General features: G+C 37.8%; 1 protein-coding gene across 4 annotated transcripts; it reads left to right on the top strand.

The window, feature by feature from the left end:
• Positions 1–405: 405 nt before the first annotated feature.
• Positions 406–25,136, top strand: LOC127813181 (guanine nucleotide-binding protein alpha-1 subunit). Of its 4 annotated transcripts, none has more exons than XR_008026083.1 (15): positions 406–838; positions 1,744–1,923; positions 2,093–2,165; positions 9,351–9,388; positions 9,473–9,562; positions 9,752–9,829; positions 10,057–10,164; positions 10,329–10,430; positions 12,404–12,459; positions 23,179–23,313; positions 23,728–23,821; positions 23,962–24,021; positions 24,107–24,186; positions 24,611–24,844; positions 24,918–25,136. XR_008026083.1 is itself a non-coding variant. In XM_052353997.1 (14 exons), exons 2-14 carry the CDS (start codon positions 1,852–1,854, stop codon positions 24,786–24,788), a joined length of 1,164 nt encoding a protein of 387 aa, XP_052209957.1. In that variant the 5' UTR covers positions 406–941; positions 1,744–1,851; the 3' UTR covers positions 24,789–25,136. The 4 variants fall into 4 exon arrangements, 2 of the variants coding, with proteins under 2 accessions (XP_052209957.1, XP_052209956.1); XR_008026084.1 differs by having other exon boundaries at positions 24,969–25,136; XM_052353997.1 differs by having other exon boundaries at positions 406–941; positions 24,611–25,136.
• Positions 25,137–25,683: the final 547 nt, after the last annotated feature.

Genomic DNA, 25,683 nt, shown 5'->3' on the forward strand with positions numbered 1-25,683 from the left:
TTATCTCATCTTTAAAAATAGGAGAAGTAGTAGCAAATTCACGTGTGAGCACTATTAAAATTAATATTCAATGTAAAAAAATATTTTCAATAATAATCTAAGATAAAAAAATTATACCTCATTCTAAAATTTGTGATGTGCAATTCTACACTTAAAAAAAAAAATTAACTTTAAGACACAAGCAGTAGGGGCCGCGTAAGAACGATAATTTCAAAAAAAAATTCAACCTCTCATTAGGTAAATTTTTGGACCCACCCCGGAAAAAAAAGCCAAGAGAGAGCGAAATGAATAAAGATGGTTGTTTTATTATTATTTTTAATAATGTTAGAGATTATTATTATCGTTTTTAGGATAAAGAAGTAAAGGGAGATTTGTGTAATTTAAAGGGGGAAGAAAAGTAGAAAACATGGAAATGTTGGGGGGAAATTGAAGAAAGTTGCAGCGACAGGGAAGGAGTAAGAGGAATTGATCTGTCAGAGCGCAGAAGAAGTCGTGCTTTGGCCGCCGGATTTTACCAAAACGTTCACATTGCGGGAGGGAAGGGGAAAGCTTCCCTTTTAAACCCGCCGGTTTTTGCTGTTTCTGCGCTCAACTTCATACAAACATTCATTTTCCAAACTACCCACAACCCCCCCCCCCCCCCTCTTCTTTCTCTCTTCAGAGGGAGAGTATAATACTGTCTGGGGTTTGTTTTAGAAAGGGGCTTCGCCAGATCACGCGCCATTATAGGGCGGGCAGACGTGTGGAGAAGCTTTCAGCAGAAAACAGTCAAGTTTAAGCAGATTGTTACTGTGCTTGGGATTGTGTTTCTTTCCCGGATTTGATAACTTTTGAGCAGGTGAACGGCCACTACTTCTCCGATCCTACTCGAATCACTCTCACTCTTCTTCTTTTTTTGCCCTTTCCCCCCCTTCCAGATCCGATTCTGTATGCTCTCTCAGGTTTTTCAATCTCTCTCTCTCTCCGTCTCTCTCTCTATATATATAATGGAGAAGGAAAACTGCATTTTTAGGGTTTCCAAAGGGAGAGGGATTCGTCATGGATGTAAATTGGGAAATCAATAGTAATTCTGAAAAGAAAAAAATAGGAAAAATAACGAAATAGAGGGTGTTGATGGGTACATGAACCGGTGTATTTTGATACTTAGTTTTTACAGTCATGTGGATTTGGCTTGTTTCTGGCTTGTATGTGTACCTCTGGATGTGCTAGATTCACAGGGAATCATATTTGTTACTGGGAATTGGGCACATTTCGTCATATTAGCTGATTTTCAGTGTACTGAATCTTGTGTGCTAGCTGTGAATAAGCTAATCTTCTATCTTCTCTTGGATAATCTGGGCAGTGTAATGTAGTTCTTGGGTTTAATATATGATTTATATGCACCTATGTTGAGAGAATGTTGGGATCTGGTGAAATGGGTTGATCACTTTTGCTGTAGCATTTTGAAATTCCATGATGTGGAGATTCTTTATTTCTAGATATTTATACAGATTTCTTGAGATAAATATGCCAAAAAGTACTTTGCGATTAAGGATGCTGTTGTTTCTCTGTGGCTCCTTCATGATTAGATGGATTTCCCTAGTAGAATGCAATTTAAGAACGTCAGAAGGCCATTTCCATCCTAGAGATATAAAAGAAAAAAAAATGCCTTAAAGTGGTTTTAACTGGACTATAGTTGGCTACGACCTTTCCCTCATCCTTTGAGGAGCTGTATATCAATTCATCTCTACTGCCTGTTTGCAGCTTTGTAATCAGGTGAACTTGCAAATATAATGTTGGGATAGTACATGAGGAACCTGTTGTTTAGATTCTCCTCAATGACACATGCTGCTGGACTAGTGTAGTTTCTGTATGCTAAATATGGGCTTACTCTGCAGTAGACACCAACGCTATAAAGAAGCAGATGCTGAAGAGAATGCTCAGGTAAAAATTATCCTGTCATGCTGCATGTCAGAAAGAAAAAGAGAATGTTGTATTAAATGCTATAGTGAAAACAGGAAACTTTTACATTTCTGTGTTAGATAATTATTTCATCTTCTTGTTTAAATGTCCATTTGAGTCATCAATTTGGTTATGTATCATGCATTTTCAGGCTGCAGAAATTGAAAGACGGATTGTACAAGAAACACAAGCGGAGAGGCATATTCAAAAACTTTTACTACTCGGTACAGAATTCAGACATTTTTCTTACTCTGTTCCATGTTTATTACTTCTATTCTATGGAATCATTTTCTTTATTTTAATGAAGCGATTAAACCTTTTTGAACAGTTCTAGGGCATTATGCATGGTTTCAAGAGTTCTATGTTGCGTTTGTTCCCAACATTGAGAAATATTATAGATTGTAATTTGGAAACAATATTGCGTTATTTTCATTGAATATATAAGCTTATGAGGAAACTGTGGATATATGTATCCTATCCACACTTTGGATGACAGTATAGATTTTCTCTTATTTGGTGTTCTAATTTGAGGCTTTATAATCTATCTGGACTATTTGATCAGTTCATGATTCCCCCCTCCTCACTTTGCACCACAAAAGCAGCGGCTACTGGTGGTGGTTGTACGGTTGCAGCTTATTTGAACTGAAGACAGTTTTGGAAATATAGACTTTCCTATGCATTTTCTTTCCCTAGATAGTCAAAGAAGAGTGGTTAGTGGTGTCCAAGTCTTAGTGCTCTACTATGCTGTTTTTGTGACAGATGTAGGCCATAGAAACTTGATACGAGTTTCTAACAGTTGTTTAAACTATTGCTTGTTCATGTGGACAAAGAAGTGGATTTCTTTTCCAATTTGATTAAGTCAATAGAAATGGGTTTGGTTATGGAATTGACTTGTGGATTGAAGACGTATGGACTGAATGAGATGACATGGGGAATATATATATTTTTTCCCTAAAATGAAAATACATATTTTTGATTGGTCTGTGATATTAACAAAGGCCCACCAACAAGGGGGTGAATGTTATATAAAAAGAAATAAAAGATGGCTAGTGAGGTTATGTATCTACAACAACAAACTCTTCTAAGATAAGGTAAAAGACGATAGACTAAAAGAAGAATCATCTTTTAGCCACAAAATGAGGGAATGAGGAGCACCCCTTAACAAAATAAAGGGGTTTTTATGCTTTTGAAAGCTCCCATTTCTTTCTATCAAAATCTTCCACATCACACATAAGTGATGTTCCAAATGTTTTTTAGGTAATTTCCTGGGCAATTATGTCAGTCTGATACTGCAAAAGATCTAATAATGTGGCTGGGAACTCAAATGACTCAGAATAATGCAAAGATGGGGCTCCACAATAGCATACAAGTGCGCAATGCAAAAAAGTGGTCCACTGAATTTTTTGGTCTGTTTGCACAAAAACCAACCAAAAGATTTTTCTCTTTCTCAGGTTATCTTTAATGAGTATGCAGCCAAGTGATGCAGTTCAAATAACCTTCCAAGGAAAACCTTAAATGTGTGTGTGTGTGTAAATTAGATTAGCTTGGTTGTCACCTCAGATTAAAAATGTTGACATGGTCTAAATAAATATATTTTTAACAAAAAATATAAACTAAATGTATATTTAAATGAAAAGCAATAGATCGGTGGTGGCCAGCTAGTGGCCCCATTGGTGACTGATAGGGGTTACCACTGGTGCGGCAAAGAAATCAGTGTATTTTGAATTTATCTATATAGTTTACACTTTTCTTAAAAGTATATTTATATACGTTTAGTATTTATTTAGTAATGTCAACATTTTTTAATATGAGTGGCAGTCAGCTAATATAACTTCTTCATGCCATATCAGCGTTTAGTAGTGTCATGTGCCTACGGTTATTAAGGCGGGAATATTGTAAAGGTAGTTATAGCCTCATTTCAATAAGTCGTTAGGAAGTGTAATGTTTGAATTTGGGTAGCCGTTTCCGTTTGGTGCCTTTTCCTTAGCCAAGGATCAGTATAAAGCTAACTGATCCCTCTCCATTTGGATATCTTTTGAATAGAATTGATCACTCCTCTCGCCTAAATTCTCTCTCTTTCTCTCGATCTCGATCTCTCCCTCTTTTTTCTCTATTCTTCCCCCTTTTCCCTCTCAATTCTTCACCATTCTCCCCACTTTAGAGGAGAATTCCCCCTTGTCAAATCCAACTTTGACAAACTGGCATTAGAGCCAGGTCTCGAGCGACGATCAAATCCAATTCCTTCTTCACGATGGTCGACGAAACTTGAATGAAACAGATGGAGATGCAATTGCAACAAGTCACGACGGCAGTAGTAGACATGTAGATCCGAATGGGAACTGTAGTCGACGATAGAATCGGTGGTGGAAAGGAGGATCGACGGGGCTATGGAACGATGGCGTGAAGTGAGCTGCGAGCAAAGCAATCAGCTGTGTGAACAAATGCAGCAATTCATGCAGATGTTCGCCGGCCAATAATTCGGTAAGATGCTACCGTGAATTTCCTCCCAGGAATAGATCGGATCCTATCCTACCAAGGCATGGGACTGCCCATCGGACTGAAGGATCCTCGGAATTCGAGGCAAATCCGACAATTGTAGGGGAAAAAATGTTGGAGAGAAGGCAAGGAATGCAGGTTGTTCATAATTAGCCTGGCTTTCCAATGTCGAAGTTAGAAATTCCCTTGTTCGATAGTCAAAAGTCAAGGTGGTGGGTGTGACGCTGCGAGAGAATGTTTAGTGTATGCAATGTACCCGAACAACGGCGGGTTACTTTCGCTGCTACCTATTTGAATAATGTCGGAGATGCATGGTTTCAAGGATGGATGCGAGTTAAGGAGAGCTATCAGTGGGTTGAATTTGAGGAGGACTTGTGTGAGTGATTTAGAGATTGAAATATGATGGGCGTTGTGGAAGAGTTCAATAAGCTAAGACAAGAGGGATCAGTCCAATCATATCAGCTTAAGTTTGAGGAACTCAAATCACTCAGGTTGATCCTAAATCCCCACCTAACGTAATGATACTTTGTCTCAGGCTTCATTAGTGGTTTTAGCGAAGAGCTAAGGCTCACTGTGAAAATGTTACAGCCTAGAACTATCAAGCAGGCCGAGAGTGAGAGCCTACAATAGTTATCAGTCGAAGCATTGATGAGGAAACAGAGATGGCAAGCAAAGGGGATGAACTATGGTGTACCTCAACAAGGTAACAAGGGATTTAACAGAGGAGGAGGAAGAAGTAACCAAGGAATGAAAGGGGGAAATAATTCAACTACCATCATTCCCGCCCCAATGACAAGTGGGAGGATCATGGAACAAAGGAGATAGGCAGGCTTATGTTTTCGTTGTGGAGATAGGTATGCTTCGGGGCACCAATGCCGGAGGCAACTACTATTACTAGAAGGAGAAGAAGAAGTGGAAACTGTGTATAATTCCTACGGAACTTGAGGTTGATGATGTGGAGATTTCACTACATGCCTTAAGGGGATTGGCTAATAATAAGATTATTAAGGTGGAGGGGAAGGCTCAAGATTGCAGGCTTATGGTCCTAATTGACCATGGAAGCTCCCACAACTTCTTAGATGAGAGTACTGCCAAGAAATTGAATTGTGAGCTCACTAGCATCCAACCACTATCTGTGACTGTGGCCAATGGCCATAAGGTAATGTGCAAGTTAGCCTGCGTAGGGTTATGTTGGGAGATGCATGGGGAGGCATTTGAGGCTAACCTGAGGTTGCTTAAGCTTGGTGGATGTGACATTGTTTTGCGGGTGGACTAGATGAAGGGGATGACTCCCATCAGCTTTGATTTTAATAAGATAGAGGTGACATTTGAAAAAGAAGGTGGGAGAATGACTCTTATCGGCAATACTGAAACAGGGATGTGCAAAATGATCTCGAGGAAGAAGTTGCAAAAGATATTCACGAGCAAGTGGGCATAGGTGGCTCAGCTCTTCTCTATACATGTTGTCGAGCAAATGGGGGATGGTTGAGAACAGTAAGGAGAACTAATGTTGACTGTCAACAGTCACCCTCCACCCCAATGGAAGGCACATGAACTTGATTCCCTTGATAAACTTCTAGTTGAATATGAGGACTTGTTTGTGGAACCCAATTCTCTTCCCCCTTAAAGAGCCCTTGATCTCTCTATCACCCTTAAACCAAATACTGAGCCTGTTAACATAAGGGCTTATCGATACCCTCCCAAACAAAAGGCTGAGATCGAAGAGATGATAAAGGACATGCTCCAAAAGTCCATCATCAAGCTCAGCCAAAGCCCCTATGCCTCACCAATACTTCTTGTCAAGGAAAAAGGTGGTAGTTGATGCTTTTGTGTTGACTATCATCAACTTAACACCCACACTGTCAAAAACAAATTTCCTATACTTATCATAGAAGATTTGCTAGATGAATTAAAACATGCCACCTTCTTCACTAAATTGGACCTATGGTTTGGCTACCACCAAATTTGGATGAACCCAAATGATATTCCTAAAACAACCTTCACCACCCACCACGGGCATTATGAATTTTTGGTGATACCTTTTGGGCTCACCGATGCCCTAATCACATTCCAAGCTTTAATGAACTAGATCTTCGAGCCTCACCTAAAGAAATTCATTCTAGTATTCTTTGATGACATACTTGTGTATAGCCTTTCTTTCCAACACCACCTAGCCCACTTGAGAACCACATTGGACGTCCTTAGACTCAACCAATTGTTTATCAAGAAATCAAAGTGTGCCTTTGCATTGCAATAGGTGGAATACTTGGGGCATGTCATATCCAATGCTGAAGTAAGCATGGATTCGAGGAAAGTGGCAGCTATGATTGCATGGCCAAGGCTAACCAATGTGAAGGCATTGAGGGGGTTCCTTGGATTGATCGGTTACTACCGATGATTTGTGAGGGACTATCAGCAAGCCCTTTACAAATTTACTAAAGAATGAGGGATTCACTTGGAGTGATAAGGCAGAAAAGGTTTTTGAACAGCTTAAGAGGGCAATGAGTAAAGTGCTCACTCTTGGCTTACTAGACTTCAATAAACCATTCACATTGGAGACAGATGCAAGTAGTTTCGGGGTGGGGGTAGTACTCACACAAGATGGCAAACCACTGGCTTTCATTAGCCAAGCCCTGGCCCCCAGACACCAAGGTTTGAGTGCTTACGACAAGGAGTTATTAGCAGTATTGATTGCGGTAGACAAATGGAGGCATTACTTTTAAGGGGGTCAGTTCATCATCAAAATCAACTACGAAAGTTTGAAGTTCTTGTTGCAACAAAAATTATACATTCATCTACAAAAGAAGGGGATGACAAAACTTATGGGATTAGGCTATGTAATCCAGTACTGGAAAAGAAAGGAGAACAAGGTTGCTAACGCTTTATCTCGATGTGTTGAGTAGGTAACCGTGGCATTAATCACCTTGGTCATTCCTGATTGGTATCAGGAGATTACTACTAGCTATAAAAAGGATGATTGGTCCAAGGAACTGCTGGAACAACTCATCATATACCCCAAAAGCAGGCTAAGATTCACACTGACCAATGGGTTAATGCGATACCAAGGAAGATTGGTAATTGGGGATAGTGAGTAGCTGAAGCGTAAAATTCTCCAATCCTTGCATGGATCCCCCTTAGGAGGTCACTCAGGCATATAAAACACTTTGCCACCAAGTAAAACAACTATTTCATTGGCCAAAGTTAAAGAAATGGGTGATGGAGTATGTCATGAGATGTGATATGTGTAAGAGGTGTAAACATGAGATAGTTGCCACCCCTAGGCTATTGCAACCACTAGCCACCCCAGAGCAAGCGTGGGCTAGTGTGTTAATGGACTTTATAGAAGGATTACCGAGGTTGGAAGGAATGGATTGTATATTGGTAGTAGTGGATAGACTCAACAAATTTGCCCACTTCATAGGTCTGTCACACCCCTTCACAACACAGGAGGTATCTTGGATTTTTTTGGATTAAGTGGTGAAGCTTCATGTAGTACCCCAATCCATCATATTAGATCGAGACAAGGTGTTCATTAGCCTGTTATGGAAAGAGTTATTGAGATGTTTGGAAACGAAGTTGCATATGTCTTCAACCTATCATCCAAAGACAGATGGCCAAACAAAGAGGGTCAACTAGAGTTTGGAGACCTACCTGCGTTGCCTCTGTTTCCTACAACCTAAAGGGTGGCGTGGATGGTTGTTCTTGGCCCAGTGGTGCTACAACTCTTGCCACCCCAACTGCCCATTATTTTGGGACCAACTACCACAATAGACTCTTATCTACATCAGAGGCAGGCTGTGCTAAAGCTACTACAAAAGGAACTGGCCAATGCTCAAAATAGAATAAAACAGTTCGCGGATGGGAGGAGTGAAAGGGAATTCACAGTTGGGAGCAAGGTTTACTTGAAATTGAGGCATGCCCATCTGAAGACTTTAGCACCAGGACAGATTTCTAAGCTAAGACCCAAGTTTTATGGTACCTATCGTATAGTGGCAAAGATGGGAAAGGTTGCCTACAAGCTGCAACTACCTGATGACTCACAAATACACCTTGTATTCCACGTATCCCTGCTGAAAGGGTCTGCCGAAACTAGCCCAGTAAGTCCATTTTTACCCCCCATACTTGCAGAAGCTCATATGGAGACAGAACCCTCAGTCATCATAGATAAGCAGATCATTTACAGACAGGGAGCTCCACTGACACAAGTCCTTGTGCGTTGGTCCAATCTACATCTAGAGAATAACACTTGTCAGTACCACCCAGATCTACTCTCCCAGTTTCTAGAGGCAGAAGGCTTCCTTTGAATTTCTTGAGGACAAGAAATGTATTTGGGGGGGGGAGATTGTCATCTGTGTGCTACGGTTATGAAGGTGGGAATATTGTAAAGACAGTTATAGCCTCATTTCAATAAGTCAGTAGGAAGTGTAATGTTTGAATTTGGGCAGCTGTTTGGCACCTTTTCTTGAGCCAAGGATCAGTATAAAGCTAACTTATCCCTCGACTTTTGGATATCTTTTGAATAGAATTGATCACTCTTCTCCCGCCTAAACTCTCTCTCTCTCTCTGTTCTTCCCTCTTTTCCCTCTCAATTCTTCACCATTATCCCCAATTCAGAGGAGAATTCCCCCTTGTCAGATCTGACTCTGACACATAGTTTTTTAAAATGGAAGTCCAAAATTGGAACAAAATTAAAGCTGGATACTATTATTGATAAATTTAAAAGTTCAATCCAAAATTGAAACAAAATTAAAGTTGGTTGCTGCTATTGATAAAATTAAAACTTGATCCAAAATTAAAAAAGGTTAAAAGTAGTTTTTTTTTTTTTTTTTAAGCCTTTTTACCCTTATAGAAACCTTTCTGCATTCTCATTTGGGCTGTTCTCACATTTCTGTGGTATCTTTTTTCTTGCTAAGGTGCTGGAGAGTCGGGGAAGTCTACCATCTTTAAGCAGGCAAGACATGAAACTTTACCAAATTGACTTGGTTTTACCAAATTTCCATGGTACCCATATTCCTGAGATATTATTGACCTGCAGATAAAACTTTTGTTTCAAACTGGCTTTGACGACGCGGAGCTAAAGAGTTACATCTCAGTCATCCATGCCAATGTGTATCAGACAATAAAAGTATGCAATAATTTGACAGGGTGTGTTGGTTATTTCCCTTTTTTAGATAATACAGAAGAGAATGTAGAGCCAGCTGCTTAAAGAGAATCTTGTACCTTGTTGAGGACATGATTTTGAAATCTATTTATTAAGAACAGAACTGCTATAGTGAAAATATATTTCTAATGAGAATTATTTTTGTTTGGACAGGTATTATATGATGGGTCAAAGGAATTTACTCAAAATGAAACTGATTCCTCGAAGTATGTCGTATCTGTTGAATATAAGGTTTGATTTTGGATTTTTGTTGGCTAATTGGCTGTATCAAACTATTTTGTTTATCTGTTTATTTGTTTTAACAGCTATTGTTTTGTGATTCATCTATAAACCACTTAAACGGCAAATATTCTTTTTCTTTTCCACCCTGTTGTTGTAAAGCTATTCTGCTCATCTAATTCAATGTGGAGGGATAATCTACCTCCAGTCTACAATGATTTCTCTTTAATGTATGCTAGGAAATTGGAGAGAAGCTATCAGAAATTGGAGGTAGGTTGGATTATCCACACTTAACAAAGGAGCTTGCACAGGAAATAGAAGCCTTATGGAAAGATCCTGCCATTCAGGTAACTTCTGCTTTGATTGACTACTACTGCTGGTAGTGTACTTGTCCTGATTCAGTTTCGTTTTATTGGTTTTGTTTTATCTTGTTTTTCTTTTTTTGTTAACATTGTTTTAGTAGCTGTCATAAATGAAGCATCCCAGTTTATAACTTTATTTACTAATGTAGGAAACTTACACTCGTGGCAATGAACTCCAAGTTCCAGATTGTGCCCATTATTTCATGGAAAATTTGCAAAGATTCTCTGATGTAAATTATGTTCCAACAAAGGTATGTGATACTGAAGTAAATGATATGTCCCTATTCTTTCACACTCTTTCCCTGTTTTAATAATGGAAAGTTTTATACTTACGATATGTTATAAAATTCGTTACATAAAGGGGTAAGCTGAACTAATGTGATAAACATCCGGGTGTTAATGATTTTATTTAATCTATTTGATAAATATTTTGAGTTCATCATCAAAACAAAAAAAGGAGGAAAAAGGAAAAGGAAGCAGCAACAATACATCAAGCCTTAATCTCACTATATTTTGTGACTTTACGTTCTATAAGGCCCTTCTAAACCATTTATACCTAAGACTCTCCTACCAAGTTTTTCTTGATCTTTGTCTACCTGTTTGGCTAAATACTGGTTCCATTTCTTCTACTCTCCTCATAGGAGTCTCTGTTGGCTTTCTTTTCAATAGAAAGCCACCATCCTGATATTCGTAAACATCTTAATATTCGTAATGCTCATATTTTGCCAGTGTTGGTACTTTACTGTCCAACAGTTTGTTCCATATAACAAAGTTGGTTTTATAATTATCTTATAAAATTTTCCTCTTAATTTTAATGGAATCTTACTATCATATAAAATTCCAGATGCACTATCCATTTTATCCATCCTGCCTTAATTCCATGGGTAACAGTCTCATTGATCTCCCCAACTTTTTGGATGATTGATCCAAGATATTTTAACTAGCGTTGTCTTAATTTGTTCTACTTCAAGCTGGAAACATATAATGAACTGTTTTACAACTATTTTATATTTCTTATGACGTGAAGGGGATCTAGCCCAAATATTTAATGAAAAGAATACTTTTTTTGTCTTGTTTATTGCAGCTTGTCTTCTCCTTAACTGATTGGAGATCTTGTTTCAAACAAATAATAATGTTCTAACATAGAGATTTGGAGCACAAACATGTTGAATTATCAACACTATTTTGCAGTGGTAATTTGTGACATACATTTTGAGTGACTCAGAATCTTTCTTGTGTCAAGTTCAAAATTCATGTTGACAGTTGCTCCTTATAAAATGCACTATAATTAATGTGCCATTTGCTGCAAAGTAACACAGCCTGCTGATGCTTTAAAATAAATTGGAAACAACATAGGATGCTTTTGGTTTAAGAAAATGTAGTTGTTCTTGTATTGTCTTTATTTTTCTAAGAAATGGGTTTCTTCCTTGAGAATCAGCAGCAAATCTAAAGTATTTCCCTAAACGGCTGTTCTAAGAAAAATTTGTCAGAAACCATTTTAGAACAGTTTCTCATGTTGTTTTCCATTTCTTATTTTTGAGAACAGAAATTTTGAAAACAGAACCAATTTCCACTTAATACTTTTTTTATCCCCTTTTTCTAATGGAGTGTCAAACTAACAGAGTCACAGCTGTTCAAGGCGTGACTGGTTGTTTCTCACAGAAAAACCCAGTCACTTTTTTTCTTATCTGGACATTCTGCCACCTCTACATGATATCTTTTTTGATTAACTTTGCGAGTCATTCTTAGTCTGCTGCTGCAGATTAAACTAGCGGGTATGTTAGCTTGTTAAACTTGAAAGTTCCAAGAATCCCGTGTAGGTGAAGCAATATAAATGGAGAAGTAGAAACAAGAAGAGATGTCCCCCAAACCAATTTACATCATTTGCCAAATTGGATTATGTTAGCACAGTCCTGGCATTTTTGGCTTTGTGTTAGTTCACATAGCATAGTTTTTATTTCTTTTGTGAATCCATTGTTTTGACATTCTTACTTTCTGATTGACACGAACTTTAGATTTGTAAGATTTGCCAAGTATTTTTGTTGTTTGATGTGTGAAATGTATCACTATTAGGTTCCTTTTACAACAAAAAGGGCAAAGGGTAAGCAAGTGGCTAATGTTTGTCATTCCCTTTATAAGTGTTTACCCAAATTGTCTCCTCCCTATGTGTTGAAACTATTTCTTTCTCCAATGTCCACAATCTCAATGGTCTTTTGTTATACAGGAGGATGTTCTCTATGCTAGAGTTCGTACAACTGGGGTTGTAGAAATCCAGTTTAGGTGAGTACTGTTCTTGTATATAATATTCTTCTTTGCATCACCTCTTGCCAGCAATTAGATAATTCTTTTCTTCTTCATTTCTCAACGTTTGCAGTGTACTGCAGTTTAACACTATCATGTTTTACTGATTAGATTATTTATGCTACAGCCTCACTATTATTGTAAATTGATGAAAGCTTATCAGTAGGGAAACTTCAGCTGAGCTGTTTGCCAAACTGTTTATAAGCATAAAGTTTGCATAATATTCCATTTTGTTTTTAAGCTGGATCCATGTTTATTTGTGTGGCTCTTCCTCAATCTCTGCTTTCCTCCATTAGAGCCCGCTACCTGATGAACATTGGAATCAAGCATGAATATACTTCAGAATGGAAGCCAAACCAAAATAGATTGAGCTTGGAGGAGAGACCTGGCTGAAAGGGGGTGTGATCCTGCCAGCATGGACATTCTAGGACTAGATAATGAAGCTGGAATTTTCAAAAAGACTCTTTCCAAGAAATGCCATTAAGAATTTTGAGACCTTAGTCCCAATTATTCCGTTGATTGAATCATTGTCTAAGAACATTTTTTTTTTTAACGTATTAGGATACCCATTAGTAACCTAGACTGGTTCAATTTATTAGAGTATGGTTTTATTGACTGCTTAAAGTAAATGTAGAGAAATCTTTCCTATTATTATAATGGATCTCAAATAAATAAATAAAAAAGAGTTTGTATTTTACAAAAATGGACCGTAATGACTTCATATTATCTATCTTTAAAGGAAGTTCCATGGGAGGACAGGGTGCAATTAGTTGGACAAAGCTGGTGCATATAAACTAAATTGGAAAAGTCTTTCTAGTTAATTCTGAAATGCAACATAAAATCATTCTTTCCACCAACATTATCCTAGTTTTATTTTTTGGTTGGGTAAAATGTACGCCTCATTTTTACCTTCGCCTAAATGTTTCACCTCTCTATGCTTTGTGATTGGAATTTCACGGGTTTGAATTGTGGAAATAGCTTCATTGTAGAGTAAGGGAGCTTCCTGCACTGGGGACACTTTTTTCTGTTATTTTAATTGGTTTCCATTTCTTTCCTCTTCAAATTGGATCAGAACAAGTCCAATTTAGTACATGTCACTACCCCATCCTCCGTTACTAATATATTGGGAAGATTTTGAGTGTGTCATCTAGTCTTGGGAACTCAAAAATTAACTTCGGCTATCTGTTCTGAGTGGTGGCTGTGGTATTACAGGTTGTGCAAGTGCTATCCTAGGACTACTATTATGTGGGTGTAGATTGGAAGAGAATGTTTTAGGCTTGATAATTGGTCAAAATTATGTTGAGATGAGATTTTTGGCCTGGCAAGGAAGCCGAGGAAAAATTGTCATTACTCAATCCTATATTAGTAATCTAAGTAGAAGGCATAGTTGTCAAAGGTGCAAGGTACGCTGAGATGCAAATTAGTGCTTGGGGCCTAGGTGCGAGGCACAAGGCAAAGTGTGACCCTCATGCACATGAGGCTCACATTTCTTCAAAATGCTTGTAAAATATTTGTACACCATTCTCTTTAATATGTACCCATAAGGAGGTAGATGCAAACTTATAAAATCATAAATAACAAATAACCAACCCTATAATAACAACTAATATTATTGTAGAAAAACAATTAGTTTCTTCTGACTGTAGCCGAAATTATAAGGAAGAAAAAATTACAGCAGAACACACTGCAAAAAACAATTATCGAAAAACAAATAGTTTCTTTTAATTTCTTTTGCAATTAGGAGAAAACAGAAAAAATTTATAGCAGAACACAAGGCAAAAGCATTTACATAAAAACAATTAGTTTCTTTTAAATTGCAAAAGAAACTAGAAGAGAAAAGTGCACACATTGAAAAATAATTTGTTTCTTTGCAGTTAGTTTTTTTCTAAATTGCAATAGAAATTAGAAGAAAGAAAATAAATTAGAGTAGAATACAGCGTAAAACAATTATAGCAAAGAATTGGTTTCTTCTAAATTGCAAAAAAAATTAGAAGAAAGAAAGAAAAATGAAGCAGAATGCAGATGTGTGACTAGTTCTCCAGCAAGTGAACATCATTGCCAAGTGCCAAAGGGCCCCGGCAAGTGGGAGATCCATTGGACCTCTGGCTTACACTGGTAGGTTTGCCTTCTCACCAATATACAAGAATATACAATCAAATTAACAAGGAATAAGATCTAAGATGATAAATGGATAAGAAATAGGGTTTTAATACACATATATACCAAGTGCACCCCTTGCTCCTTGCATGAGGCACATGCCTCGTTAGCCTAGGCAGCACCTCTTGCATGGTGCTGTGACTCAGTGCTATGAGGTGCACAGAGCTGTGCCTCATGCCTAGGCATGCCTTAGGTACACCTTTGACAAATACACAGAAGGCTTAGGCGTGTTTGGCTTTTAAGACCCATGGTTAGTTTCAAGCATTCACGCTTGACTTACATCCCATGCAATAGCGATGTCACTCATAGCACCATGGACCTTAAATAAAAATTGTTTGCTGAAGTTAAATTTTGAGCTGTGGGACCATGCTATATATTGGAGACCCTTTCAGTAGACTATCAATGCAAGTATTTTGGTCTTGACAGTCATGGCACTTGTAAGGAGTTGGTTCTAGTAGAAAACAATAAAAGATATGGAGGGGAAATAAGCCATAGTTATGGTGGACCTTCACTTTAAATTTTTAGCTGAAGTTAACACTTGAGTTCGTGGCCATGTTATTTGGTTAAGATCATCCAATGGACCATTGATGTGGTATTGGGGCTTGATACTCACCGCACTTGTAAGGACTTTGCTGAAGTTGAAAACAATAAAAGATAGAGATGAGAAAATAAGCCACGGTTACCGTGGGACAGTGAACAAGTCAGAAGAAATATTGATAGGTGACAAAATGGTCAAAAAACATACTGTGCTCAAGATCATGTGGTTTGGACATTCTTGTGCATTTTGTGCTTTAACGAAACAAGGACATGCTTTGCTGTGTGGGATAGTATTAAATAGTCCATTTGCTGATAGGTTCCACACACACCTAATAAGAAATCAGCAAACTTCTTGACCCTAGAAGTAATATTTTTTCTCCAGAAAAAATTAAGGTAAGGTCTATACTACAACCAATGGTTCTATTATTTGGACTAATTGGAAAAATAAATGATATGTATTTATGCATGAGTCACAGGTGTCATTTATGTTGTCTAGTGACTTGCAGATTTGAGAAATTCACCATTTAATGATGTCCCGCCTGCAATGCATGGATTTGAGAGAATGTGAACTGAAGGCTTTCAACCATAAGCCAATCTCACTACTTTGTGGAGGACAGGAAGCTGTTTAATATTGGAGACACTAGGAAGTGTACTGCCATCAGCTAATCTCATATTGGTAGTCTATTGAGGTTGCATTATGTTGAAGAATAAAGAAGTCTTTCAAGCCAAAGAGTCTTTCAAGACAAGAAGACTTGGAGATAATTAGATAATTAGAGTTTAGTGTTTTATTTATCTATATAATTAGATAATTAGAAGTTTAGTGTTTTATTTATCTGTTTTATGTTTTATTTTATCTTTTTGTTTTATCTCTTTGTTGTAAGTTTAAATAGTGTTGTAATCTAGTCCTAGATATAAGGAAATCTAGATAATAGGGATGTAATTTAAGAGAATTCTTAGGGCATCTCTTGTATAAATATTTTTGCCCATATTAATAAAATCATACGGGAATACCGTTCCCCTTTCTCCTTTCCTTTCTACATGGTATCAGAGCCTCATTAATAGGCTGATACAATAAACCCTAGGGCCTTCATTGCACTAGTGAGAAGAACCCTAAAAACTTTTTTTTCCCTCTCTTATCACTGCTTCTGTCCAGGTCCGAACACCATTGTTCGGCCATTGTCTACCTGCACTGCCTCTACCATCGGTTTTGCTGTCATCAGATTGACTGACCATCGGAGACCCACCGCCAACGGAGCCCCCACGCACCACTATCTAGGTCGCCTCCAACCTTACTTGCTAGCACGTGACGACGCGTCCACCACCCTTTCGCTTTCGGCTGCTCCAGATTGGACCTCCGACATCTATTTAGCCCATCCCTAGTGTCTAAATTCTTGTGTTCAACGTGCCTTCATTACACAAGGTTCTTGCCACACTGCCAATCTGCCTTGTTCTTCTGCCACAACTATTCTTCCCTGTTCCTATTATTGCCAAACCATTATATCAATTGGATCAAAAACTCCTGCGGCCTCCTTTGTGTCGTTTCTCCTTGGCAGCCATGTTAGAAACCTCAGATAGATGCTCCTCCACTGGGGAAGGAATTTCAGTGGATCAGTCCTCCTTTTCTGGTGACTTACTAACAGTTCATCAGTCCTATTGATTGGATGGTCGGAATTTCTTTCAATGGTCTCAGTTGATCAAGACTTTACTCAAAGGACGAGGGAAAGACAGTCATCTCACCAAAAATTCCCCAGTAGAAGAAAATCCCAGCTTTAAAGCTTGGGATGTCGAAGATTCACGCATCATGTCATGGCTGTGGAGTGCGATGCAGCCTGAAATCAGTCGGAACTTTATATTCCTTAACATTGCCTGAGAGATTTGGGAGACTATTCAGCAAACTTACTCAAAGGTCAAAGATGCCTTAGTGATCTTTGATGTTAAAACAAAGATTAATGCTGCAAAACAAGGCCAATTGTTTGTCACCGAGTATTACAATTTGATGAGAGGCCTATGGTTAGAGCTTAACCAATATCAAGCTAGTAAGATGGTATGCAAAGAAGACACTGTCACCCTCAACCGAATCCTTGAAAGAGACCAGATAGTGGAGTTTCTAGCAGGCCTAAATCTTGAGTTTGATTAGGTTCGTATACAAGTTCTTGGTAAAGATAATCTACCTAATTTAAATGAGGTGTTTGCTATTATGAGGAGTGAAGAAAATTGGAGAGGTGTTATGCTTAGTGGATCTAACATGGAAGGGTCAACACTCTTATCCAATACTAAGGAAGGAGTAGGAGGAAAAACATGGAAACCACCAGCAGCTCGAACCAAGGCTTCTGGACGTGAAGGACAATGGTGCACTTACTGCAACAAGCCCCGGCACACCAGAGAGATGTGCTTCAAGTTACATGGGAAGGAAACGGTTCTCAACTGAATTGGTGGGTTTCGGAATATGAGGACTCAAGGTAATCCACAAAATTATCCACTAAGCTATCTTTCAAACAAGGAGCAAGAGAAAGAGTCAAAAAAGGAAGAAATAACTAGTTCTGGAGCAGATCTCAACCAGCTCAATAAAGAGGAGATAAACAGTTTGAAAGAGTTCTTAAAGACCATCCAAGATGGAGGTGCATCCTGCTCTATTGCATGGCAAGGTAAACAAGTGTATTTTACTCCTTTTTTAGTCTCCAATACTGATAGGAATAACACACAGATCTTAGATTAGGAGCTACTGACCATATGACACCCAATTTTTATGTTTTTGAGACCTATGAGCCTTTTGAAACAACCAAACGAATCACTATTGCCAATGGGACCTCCATTCCCATTAAAGAAAAAGGCAAAGTGAGTTTTGGCCCATATTTATCAATAAATCAGGTACTGTATGTACCATATTTATCCCTAAGCCTTATCTCCATAAAACAACTCACAAAATATCTCAATTGCAATGCTGTTTTCTCTCTATATGGGTGTAAATTTCAGGCCATGAACATGGGGAGTACGATTAGTGTGGTTAAAGAGCAACACAAGCTGTACATCCTACAAGGGAGGAGTTCTTTGCCTAAAGAAGACAACCTACAGGCAGCCTACTCAACCCAAAATTCAGCATCCGATTGAGTTACAATTTGGCTTCACTATCTCCGTCTAGGTCATCCTCCTTTTAGTCTATTGAAGGGAATGTTGCCTACTTTATTTAAAACCCTGGATTTTAGTAACTTTCAATATGATGTGTGTGTTATGGAAAAACATCATAGATCTTCTTATCCCATTAGCAATAAACTTTCATCAAAGCCATTTTCTTTAATTCATTCAGATGTTTGGGGTCCTTCAAAAATACCAAACTATTCAGGAGCAAAGTGGTTTGTTTCTTTTATAGATGATTGCACCCGAATGTGTTTGATTTTTCTTTTAAAAGATAATGCTAGTATTGGGACTGTTCTGCCCTATTTATGCAAAATGATTCACACTCAATTTAGAACTCCAATTAAAAAATTTAGGACAGATAATGCAAAGGATTATTTCAATTCTCACTTACATCACTTTTTCCAAAATGCAGGGATTGTCCATGAATCTTTGTGTATAGACACTCTACAACAAAATGGAGTGGCTGAAAGGAAGATGAGACATCTCCTTAATATCATTTGAGCCCTTCTTCATTATCACAATGTTCCTAAATATTTATTGGGGGAGGCTGTTTTGACAGCCACTTATGTAATTAATAGGGTCCCATCCAAGGTCCTTAATAATCGAAGTCCATTCCAATGTCTAATCGATTTTTACCCGGACCTAAAGTTGCATTCTCCTTTGCCTCTCAAAGTTTTTGGATGTGTATGCTTTGTTCACATACCTAAGATTCATCGGGACGAACTAGACCCTAGAGCAAAAAGGTGTGTGTTCATCGGATATTCTCCTACCCAAAAGGGCTATAAGTGTTACAACTCTGCTTCACGAAAATCTATGTTTCTAAAGATGTAACCTTCATTGAGTCTCAACCCTTCTTTGACTCTCAGCCTAAGGGGGAGGATAATCAATCTGAAACCAATTTGGACAGCCTGTTCTCCCTTTTAGAAACAACTACCGATGCTGTCCATCAACTCCCAAAGCCATCCCAACCTTCCTCTCCTCAATTCACTCCATCAACAGCCTCTTCACTTCATCCAACAGAGCCTAAACCAGCAAACCAGCAGTTGTATTCTTTTGACAGGTACAAAGGATCCCCCTATGTGTACAAGAGAAGACAACCTAGTGATGGTCCACTGCCCACACCAATTGCAGGCCCTGATTCAAGCATGGAAGAACGCATACATGGAGAAACAAATACAAACTAGCCAGAACTAGAATTTACTGATTTGAACCTTCCAATTGCAATAAGAAAAGGAGTTAGGAATTGCATTAAACATCCCTTAGCCAATTTCCTATCCTATCATTGTCTTTTTCCTACCCACGGAAGCTTCTTAACATCCCTAGATTCTATTATTATTCCAAAATTAGTGGAGGTGGCACTAAAGGATCCAAATTGGAAGGAAGCCATGTTAGAAGAGATGAGGGCTTTGCACAAGAACCAAATGTGGGAATTAGTCTCTCAACTCAAGGGAGTTAGACCTGTGGGTTGCAGATGGATCTTCAATCTAAAGTATAAAGCTGATGGTACCCTTGAAAGATACAAAGCAAGGTTAGTTGCCAATGGCTACACTCAATCCTATGAGATTGATTACCTTGAGACTTTTGTCCCAGTAGCCAAGATGACAACTGTTTGAGTACTCATATCATTAGCAGCTAATATAGGGTGGAAGTTGCAACAATTGGATGTTAAAAATGCATTTTTACATGGGGATTTAAAGGAAGAGGTGTTCATGGAATTACCTTAAGGTTTTTCACAAAATGAAGCAGGACAGGTGTGCAGGTTGAAGAAGGCATTATATGGACTCAAGCAGTCCCCACAAGCCTGGTTTGAGCTATTTTCTACAACCATGAATACTATGGGGTACCATCAAAGCCAAGGGGACCACACTCTCTTTATCAAACATATAGGAAATAAGGTAATCGCTTTATTGGTTTATGTTGATGATATTGTTGTGACAGGTAATGATGAAGCTAAACAAGAAGGCCTAAAACAAAAGCTTGCTAAGGAATTCGAAATTAAGGACGTTGGAAGACTAAAATACTTATTAGGGATTGAGGTAGCCTACTCCAAAATAGGGATATTCCTATCTCAGCGTAAGTATACACTTGACTTATTGGTTGAGACCAGTTTGCTAGGATGAAAATGAGCACAAATTCTAGTAGATCCAAACATCAAGTTGCTGGAAAATCAATTTGGAGAAGCAATAGATAAAGGGTAGTTCTAAAGATTGGTGGGTAAGTTGATATACCTCTCACATATTAGCCAGACATAGCATTTGGAGTTAGCCTAGTAAGTCAATTCATGCATAGCCCCATTGAGGAACACATGTAGGCATTAAGAAGAATTCTTCATTATCTAAAGGCTACACCAGGAAAAGGCATACTGTTTGCACCGGGAGCTAATCTAAAGGTTCAAGGTTGCATAGATGCAGATTATGGAGGCTCTCTAGTAGATAGACGGTCCACAACTAGATATTGTGTGTTTTTAGGGGGTAATTTGGTGTCTTGGAGGAGTAAAAAACAAGGGATGGTAGCAAGATCAAGTGTTGAGGCTGAATTCAGGGTTATGACCCTTAGTGTGTGTGAACTTTTGTGGCTAAAGATAATTCTTGAAGACTTGAAGATTCAAATATAACACCCCATTGAGCTATTATGTGATAACCAATCAGCAATAAATATTGTCTATGACTCAGTACAACATGACCGAACCAAGCATATTGAGATTGACAAGCATTTTATTAAAGAAAAATTGGAATTTGGATTGCTACACATCTCCTATGTTTCATATGTTTCATCTAATCAACTGGTGGCAGACATCTTTACTAAAGGATTGCCCATTAAGCGCTTTGAGGAGCTAGTAAGCAAGCTAGGAATGGTAGATATCCATTCACCAGCTTGAGGGGGAGTGTTGGAGAATAAAAAAGTCTTTCAAGCCAAGGAGTCTTTCAAGACAAGAAGATTTGGAGATAATTACATATTTAGAGTTTAATGTTTTATTTATCTGTATAATTAAATAACTAGAAATTTAGTGTTTTATTTATCTGTTTTTTCTTTTATTTTATCCTTTTGTTTTATCTCTTTGTTGTAAGTTTAAATAGTGTTGTAATCTAGTTCTAGATATAAGGAAATCTAGATAATAGAGGTATAATCTAGGAGAATTCCGGGGGTATCTCTTGTATAAATATTTTTGCTTGTATCAATAAAATCATACGGGAATACCACTTTCCTTTCTCCTTTTCTTTCTACACATTAATTATATAACCTGATCTCAAGTGCAGTTAAATTTAGCTAGGATTTTTTATGAGTGCTCAAGCTCTTGCAAGTGGTATCAAAGCCAAGCAAAGACCACTATCTTGTGGATGCAGGTCAAGAGAGAGTGTTTAAGGCTGACATTGGATTATGAGTTATGAGATTTTTGTTCTGGCAAAGTTGTTAAGGCTTAAAAGATGTGACTTTATTGTAACACATTTCCATTGAAGTCTGTTGGAGAGGTGTTGGGTATATAACTCAGTTCCATGAGCTGAAAAATTAACTTTGTTGGCACTTTATCATAACACTTTTAGTTGAGATCCTGAGTACTTCAACTTTTTGGAACCCATTCCAGGTAGTGGTTGCCTCTAGAAGCTCATGTGTGTTAATTTCTTATTCTGTTTTTCCTCTACACGTTGTGCGGCTATACCACCTAAGCATCACCATAGTTGTCAAAGGCACAAGACAACTTGAGGTGCAAATGAGTGCTTGGGGCCAGACATGGTGCAAGGTGAAGCGCAAGCCTCATGCACATGAGGCGCATATTTATTCAAAATGCTTATAAAATACTTAATACACCATTCTGCTGAATATGTACCTATAAGGTAGATGCACTTTGATAAAATCATAAATGACAAATAATCAACCTTATGATAACCACTAATATTAATGCAGGAAACAATTAATTTCTTTTGCAATTAGTTTCTTCTAACTGTCAAAGAAATTAAAGGAAAGAGAAATTACAGGAAAACATTTAATTTCTTTTGCAATTAGAAGAAAGAAAAGAGTTACAGCAGAACACAGAAAAAACAATTAGTTTCTTTTGGAATTAGTTTATTTTAAATTGAAAAAGAAATTAGAAGGGAAAAAATCAGTAGAGCATAGAGTGGAAAACAATTATAGAAAACAATTTGTTTCTTTAGCAATTAGTTTCTTCTAAATTGCAACAAAAATTAGGAGATAGAAAAAATATTAAAGTAGAACACAGCGAATTACAATTACAACAAAGAATTAGTTTATTTTAAATTACAAAAAAATCTGAAAAAAAAAAGAAAAACACACTGGAAATGCACAGTGACACAACCAACAACCACAATTTCATGCTGGCTAATATAGAAAAGGTCACCAAGAGGGTGGTCGCCTGCCTCCAGCAACTCTGTAAGTGAAAGCAGGTCACTGTAGGACAGGCCACCCGCCCACGTGTGACTAGTTCTCTAGTGAGTGAATATCACTTACGAAGGATCCAAGCTAGTGGGAGATCTGGAAAACCTTCAACTTACACCATTAGGTTCACCTTTCCCCGTTATTCAAGAATATGCAGTCAAATCAACAAGAAAAATAAGATCTAAGATGGCAATGAACAAGAAATAAGGTTTTAATACATTTATATATACAAGGTGCATGAGGTGTGCACCTTGTGCCTTGCATGAGCCTCGTGCCTAAGTGTTCTTTTTTGACAACTATGAGCATCACACAGACAAAATGAATCTAGTGATGTCACCTTTGCAATGATGTTTGAAATATTTCTGCCGACATGATGTGCTTTACGTTACTTGAAACACCGCAAATATTTATTAGCTAGGGCATTCAATTTATACTCTTCTGGTCATTTGAAAACAACTTAGTAGTTTTAAATTGCAGCCCAGTTGGAGAGAACAAAAAAAGTGGTGAAGTCTATCGACTCTTTGATGTTGGAGGTCAGAGAAATGAGAGAAGGAAGTGGATACATTTATTTGAAGGTGTTACAGCTGTAATATTCTGCGCTGCTATTAGTGAGTAAGTTCAATATTGTAGCTTCTTTTCTTTCCAATTATAACGTCAGATGCATGTTGAACTCTTGTTTGTTGGATGCCTCGTTTGCTTAGACAAGGACCTCAGGCACTATTAACTTGTAGTAAAGCCACTTAAATCTGCAATCTTTTGCATATTTATTTCTGAAATGTGATTTCCAAGTTTTTTTTTCTTAGTTTATTTTCTGAAGGATGCTTTTTGATTCTGCATTTTGGTAAAGAAAAAAGAACTTAAAAAACAACGTGACGCCAATTTTCCATCCTTGGAGGTCAGTTTCATTAGTTTTTTCTAACTAGGAGTGTGAAAGGCAATTTATTATGGACATATCTGATTGGAGATTTGTTGATAACAAATTGTAGCCTTTTGTAGAACTGCGACTGACACTGACAGTGTTTGCAGGTATGATCAGACACTTTTTGAGGATGGAAGCAAGAACCGAATGATGGAGGCCAAAGAACTCTTTGATTGGGTCCTTAAGCAACCATGTTTTGAGGTGCTTTCTTACACATCTGCTAAGAATTTAGATTTTCTCGATTGTGTTTATTTCTCTCACACCTGATACTTGGTAACTATTCCTTTTGTTTGACCCTTGAGACTGCACTGCTTATCCTGATGCATGTTTGTTTTGTGCAGAAAACATCATTCATGCTGTTTCTAAACAAATATGATATATTTGAGAAGAAGGTTCTAAAAGTAAGGGCCACTAAAACTTTAATACATTTGTCCATACATGGATACGCACAATTGAGTCTGGGATTTTGATATCTTATTCCTGTAGGTGCCATTGAATGTATGTGAGTGGTTCAAAGATTACCAGCCAGTTTCAACAGGGAAACAAGAGATTGAGCATGCATACGAGTAAGCAATCACTTCTGTTCTTGTCATCCAGTTGAGGAAGGAAAGATTTCTAGGAGGGCAGCATCTAGGGTAGTTTTGAGAACTGAAAGTTGTTTTGAATTTGTCATGAACTCTTCTCCTTTCTCCCTCCTCCCAGGAGAGAGAGAGAGAGAGGATATTATATAGGATATATTACACTCAACAGTATTGAGGTTTTTCACTAAATCACAGTAACCCCCGCATTTTGGAACTTACACTGACTTCCCCTTGGTAAATTTTTTTTTTTAAGAAATTTTTGTAATTTTATAAGAGTTCAGAGCTACCCCACGTAATGTAAATCAAATCTAAGTGGTAACTCAACCGTGTCTATTACGCTAGGAAGTTGTGAAATCTGGAAGAGAGTTATAATACTATTCATTTTATTTTATGGATCTTTTCTAATTAGGTTTGTGAAGAAGAAGTTTGAGGAATTGTACTTCCAGAGTACTGCCCCTGATCGAGTAGACCGGGTTTTCAAGATCTACAGGACCACTGCCCTCGATCAGAAACTTGTGAAGAAGACTTTTAAGTTGGTGGACGAGACTCTGAGAAGGAGAAACCTCTTCGAGGCGGGCTTATTGTGAAGGAGTGGCGGTTTTCCAGAGAAAAAAAATGTCAATATCATTGAAGAGCTGCTTAGGTTTGCTTCTTCTTCTTTCTTTTTTTTTCTTTGACAAAAAGGGCTGGTTGAAACATTGCCTTGCATATCACAGGTTTTAAAGAAGATGCAATTGACAACTATCGTATTGCTTTGCATTTCACAGGTTTTAAAGTTGTTTCTATTGGTTTACATTAGATGGAACTGAAATCTTCCATCACCTCCGATTTTCTTCTAAAATGGTGGTGGGTGGTTTATTTGGGAGAAAAGTGTATTCTTTTTAAATGCACATGCATGTTTGTAATTAATTATTCAATCCTCTTTGTTACACTCCCATCTATTATTACTTTGCCTTTACTCTTGCTGATACAACAACAAAAAGAAAAAGGAAAAACAGGGTCCGGGAGCAGTGATTGCAATTAACTTTCTTTGTTAAGCAGTACAAGTCTCTCGTGACTCACATGTATTAGAAAGAAAGAGGGAAAAAAATAGGCAAGAGATAAAAAAAAATGCCCCTTTTAACTTTGGATAAAAGGTCATTTGGCCCCTTCAACTTCAAGTTGAATTTATTGTGTGCTTCAACGTTCAATTTTGAATTTACTGTACTTCTCAACTTCTAATTTTGTAATAATCGTATATTTGGGTCCAATAAGCATAAAGCGTAAAACATGCATGGTTGAGGTGTGAAAGCAATATCATCATCATCTTCTTCCTTATTTCCAGTGTTGCAGTAACTTCTCGCCTTTCTCGTTGCTGACAACATTTTGCCTTCCTTGACTCGACCAACATCTCGCTTTTCTCAACCTGACTGACCTTTTACTTTATTCATTGTTAATCGACCCTGGTCCTCTTTTCCTCACTGCCAATCAATTCTAGTCTTG

This window comes from Diospyros lotus, chromosome 11 (assembly GCF_014633365.1).
Source record: "Diospyros lotus cultivar Yz01 chromosome 11, ASM1463336v1, whole genome shotgun sequence".
NCBI classification, from domain to species: Eukaryota; Viridiplantae; Streptophyta; class Magnoliopsida; order Ericales; family Ebenaceae; genus Diospyros; species Diospyros lotus.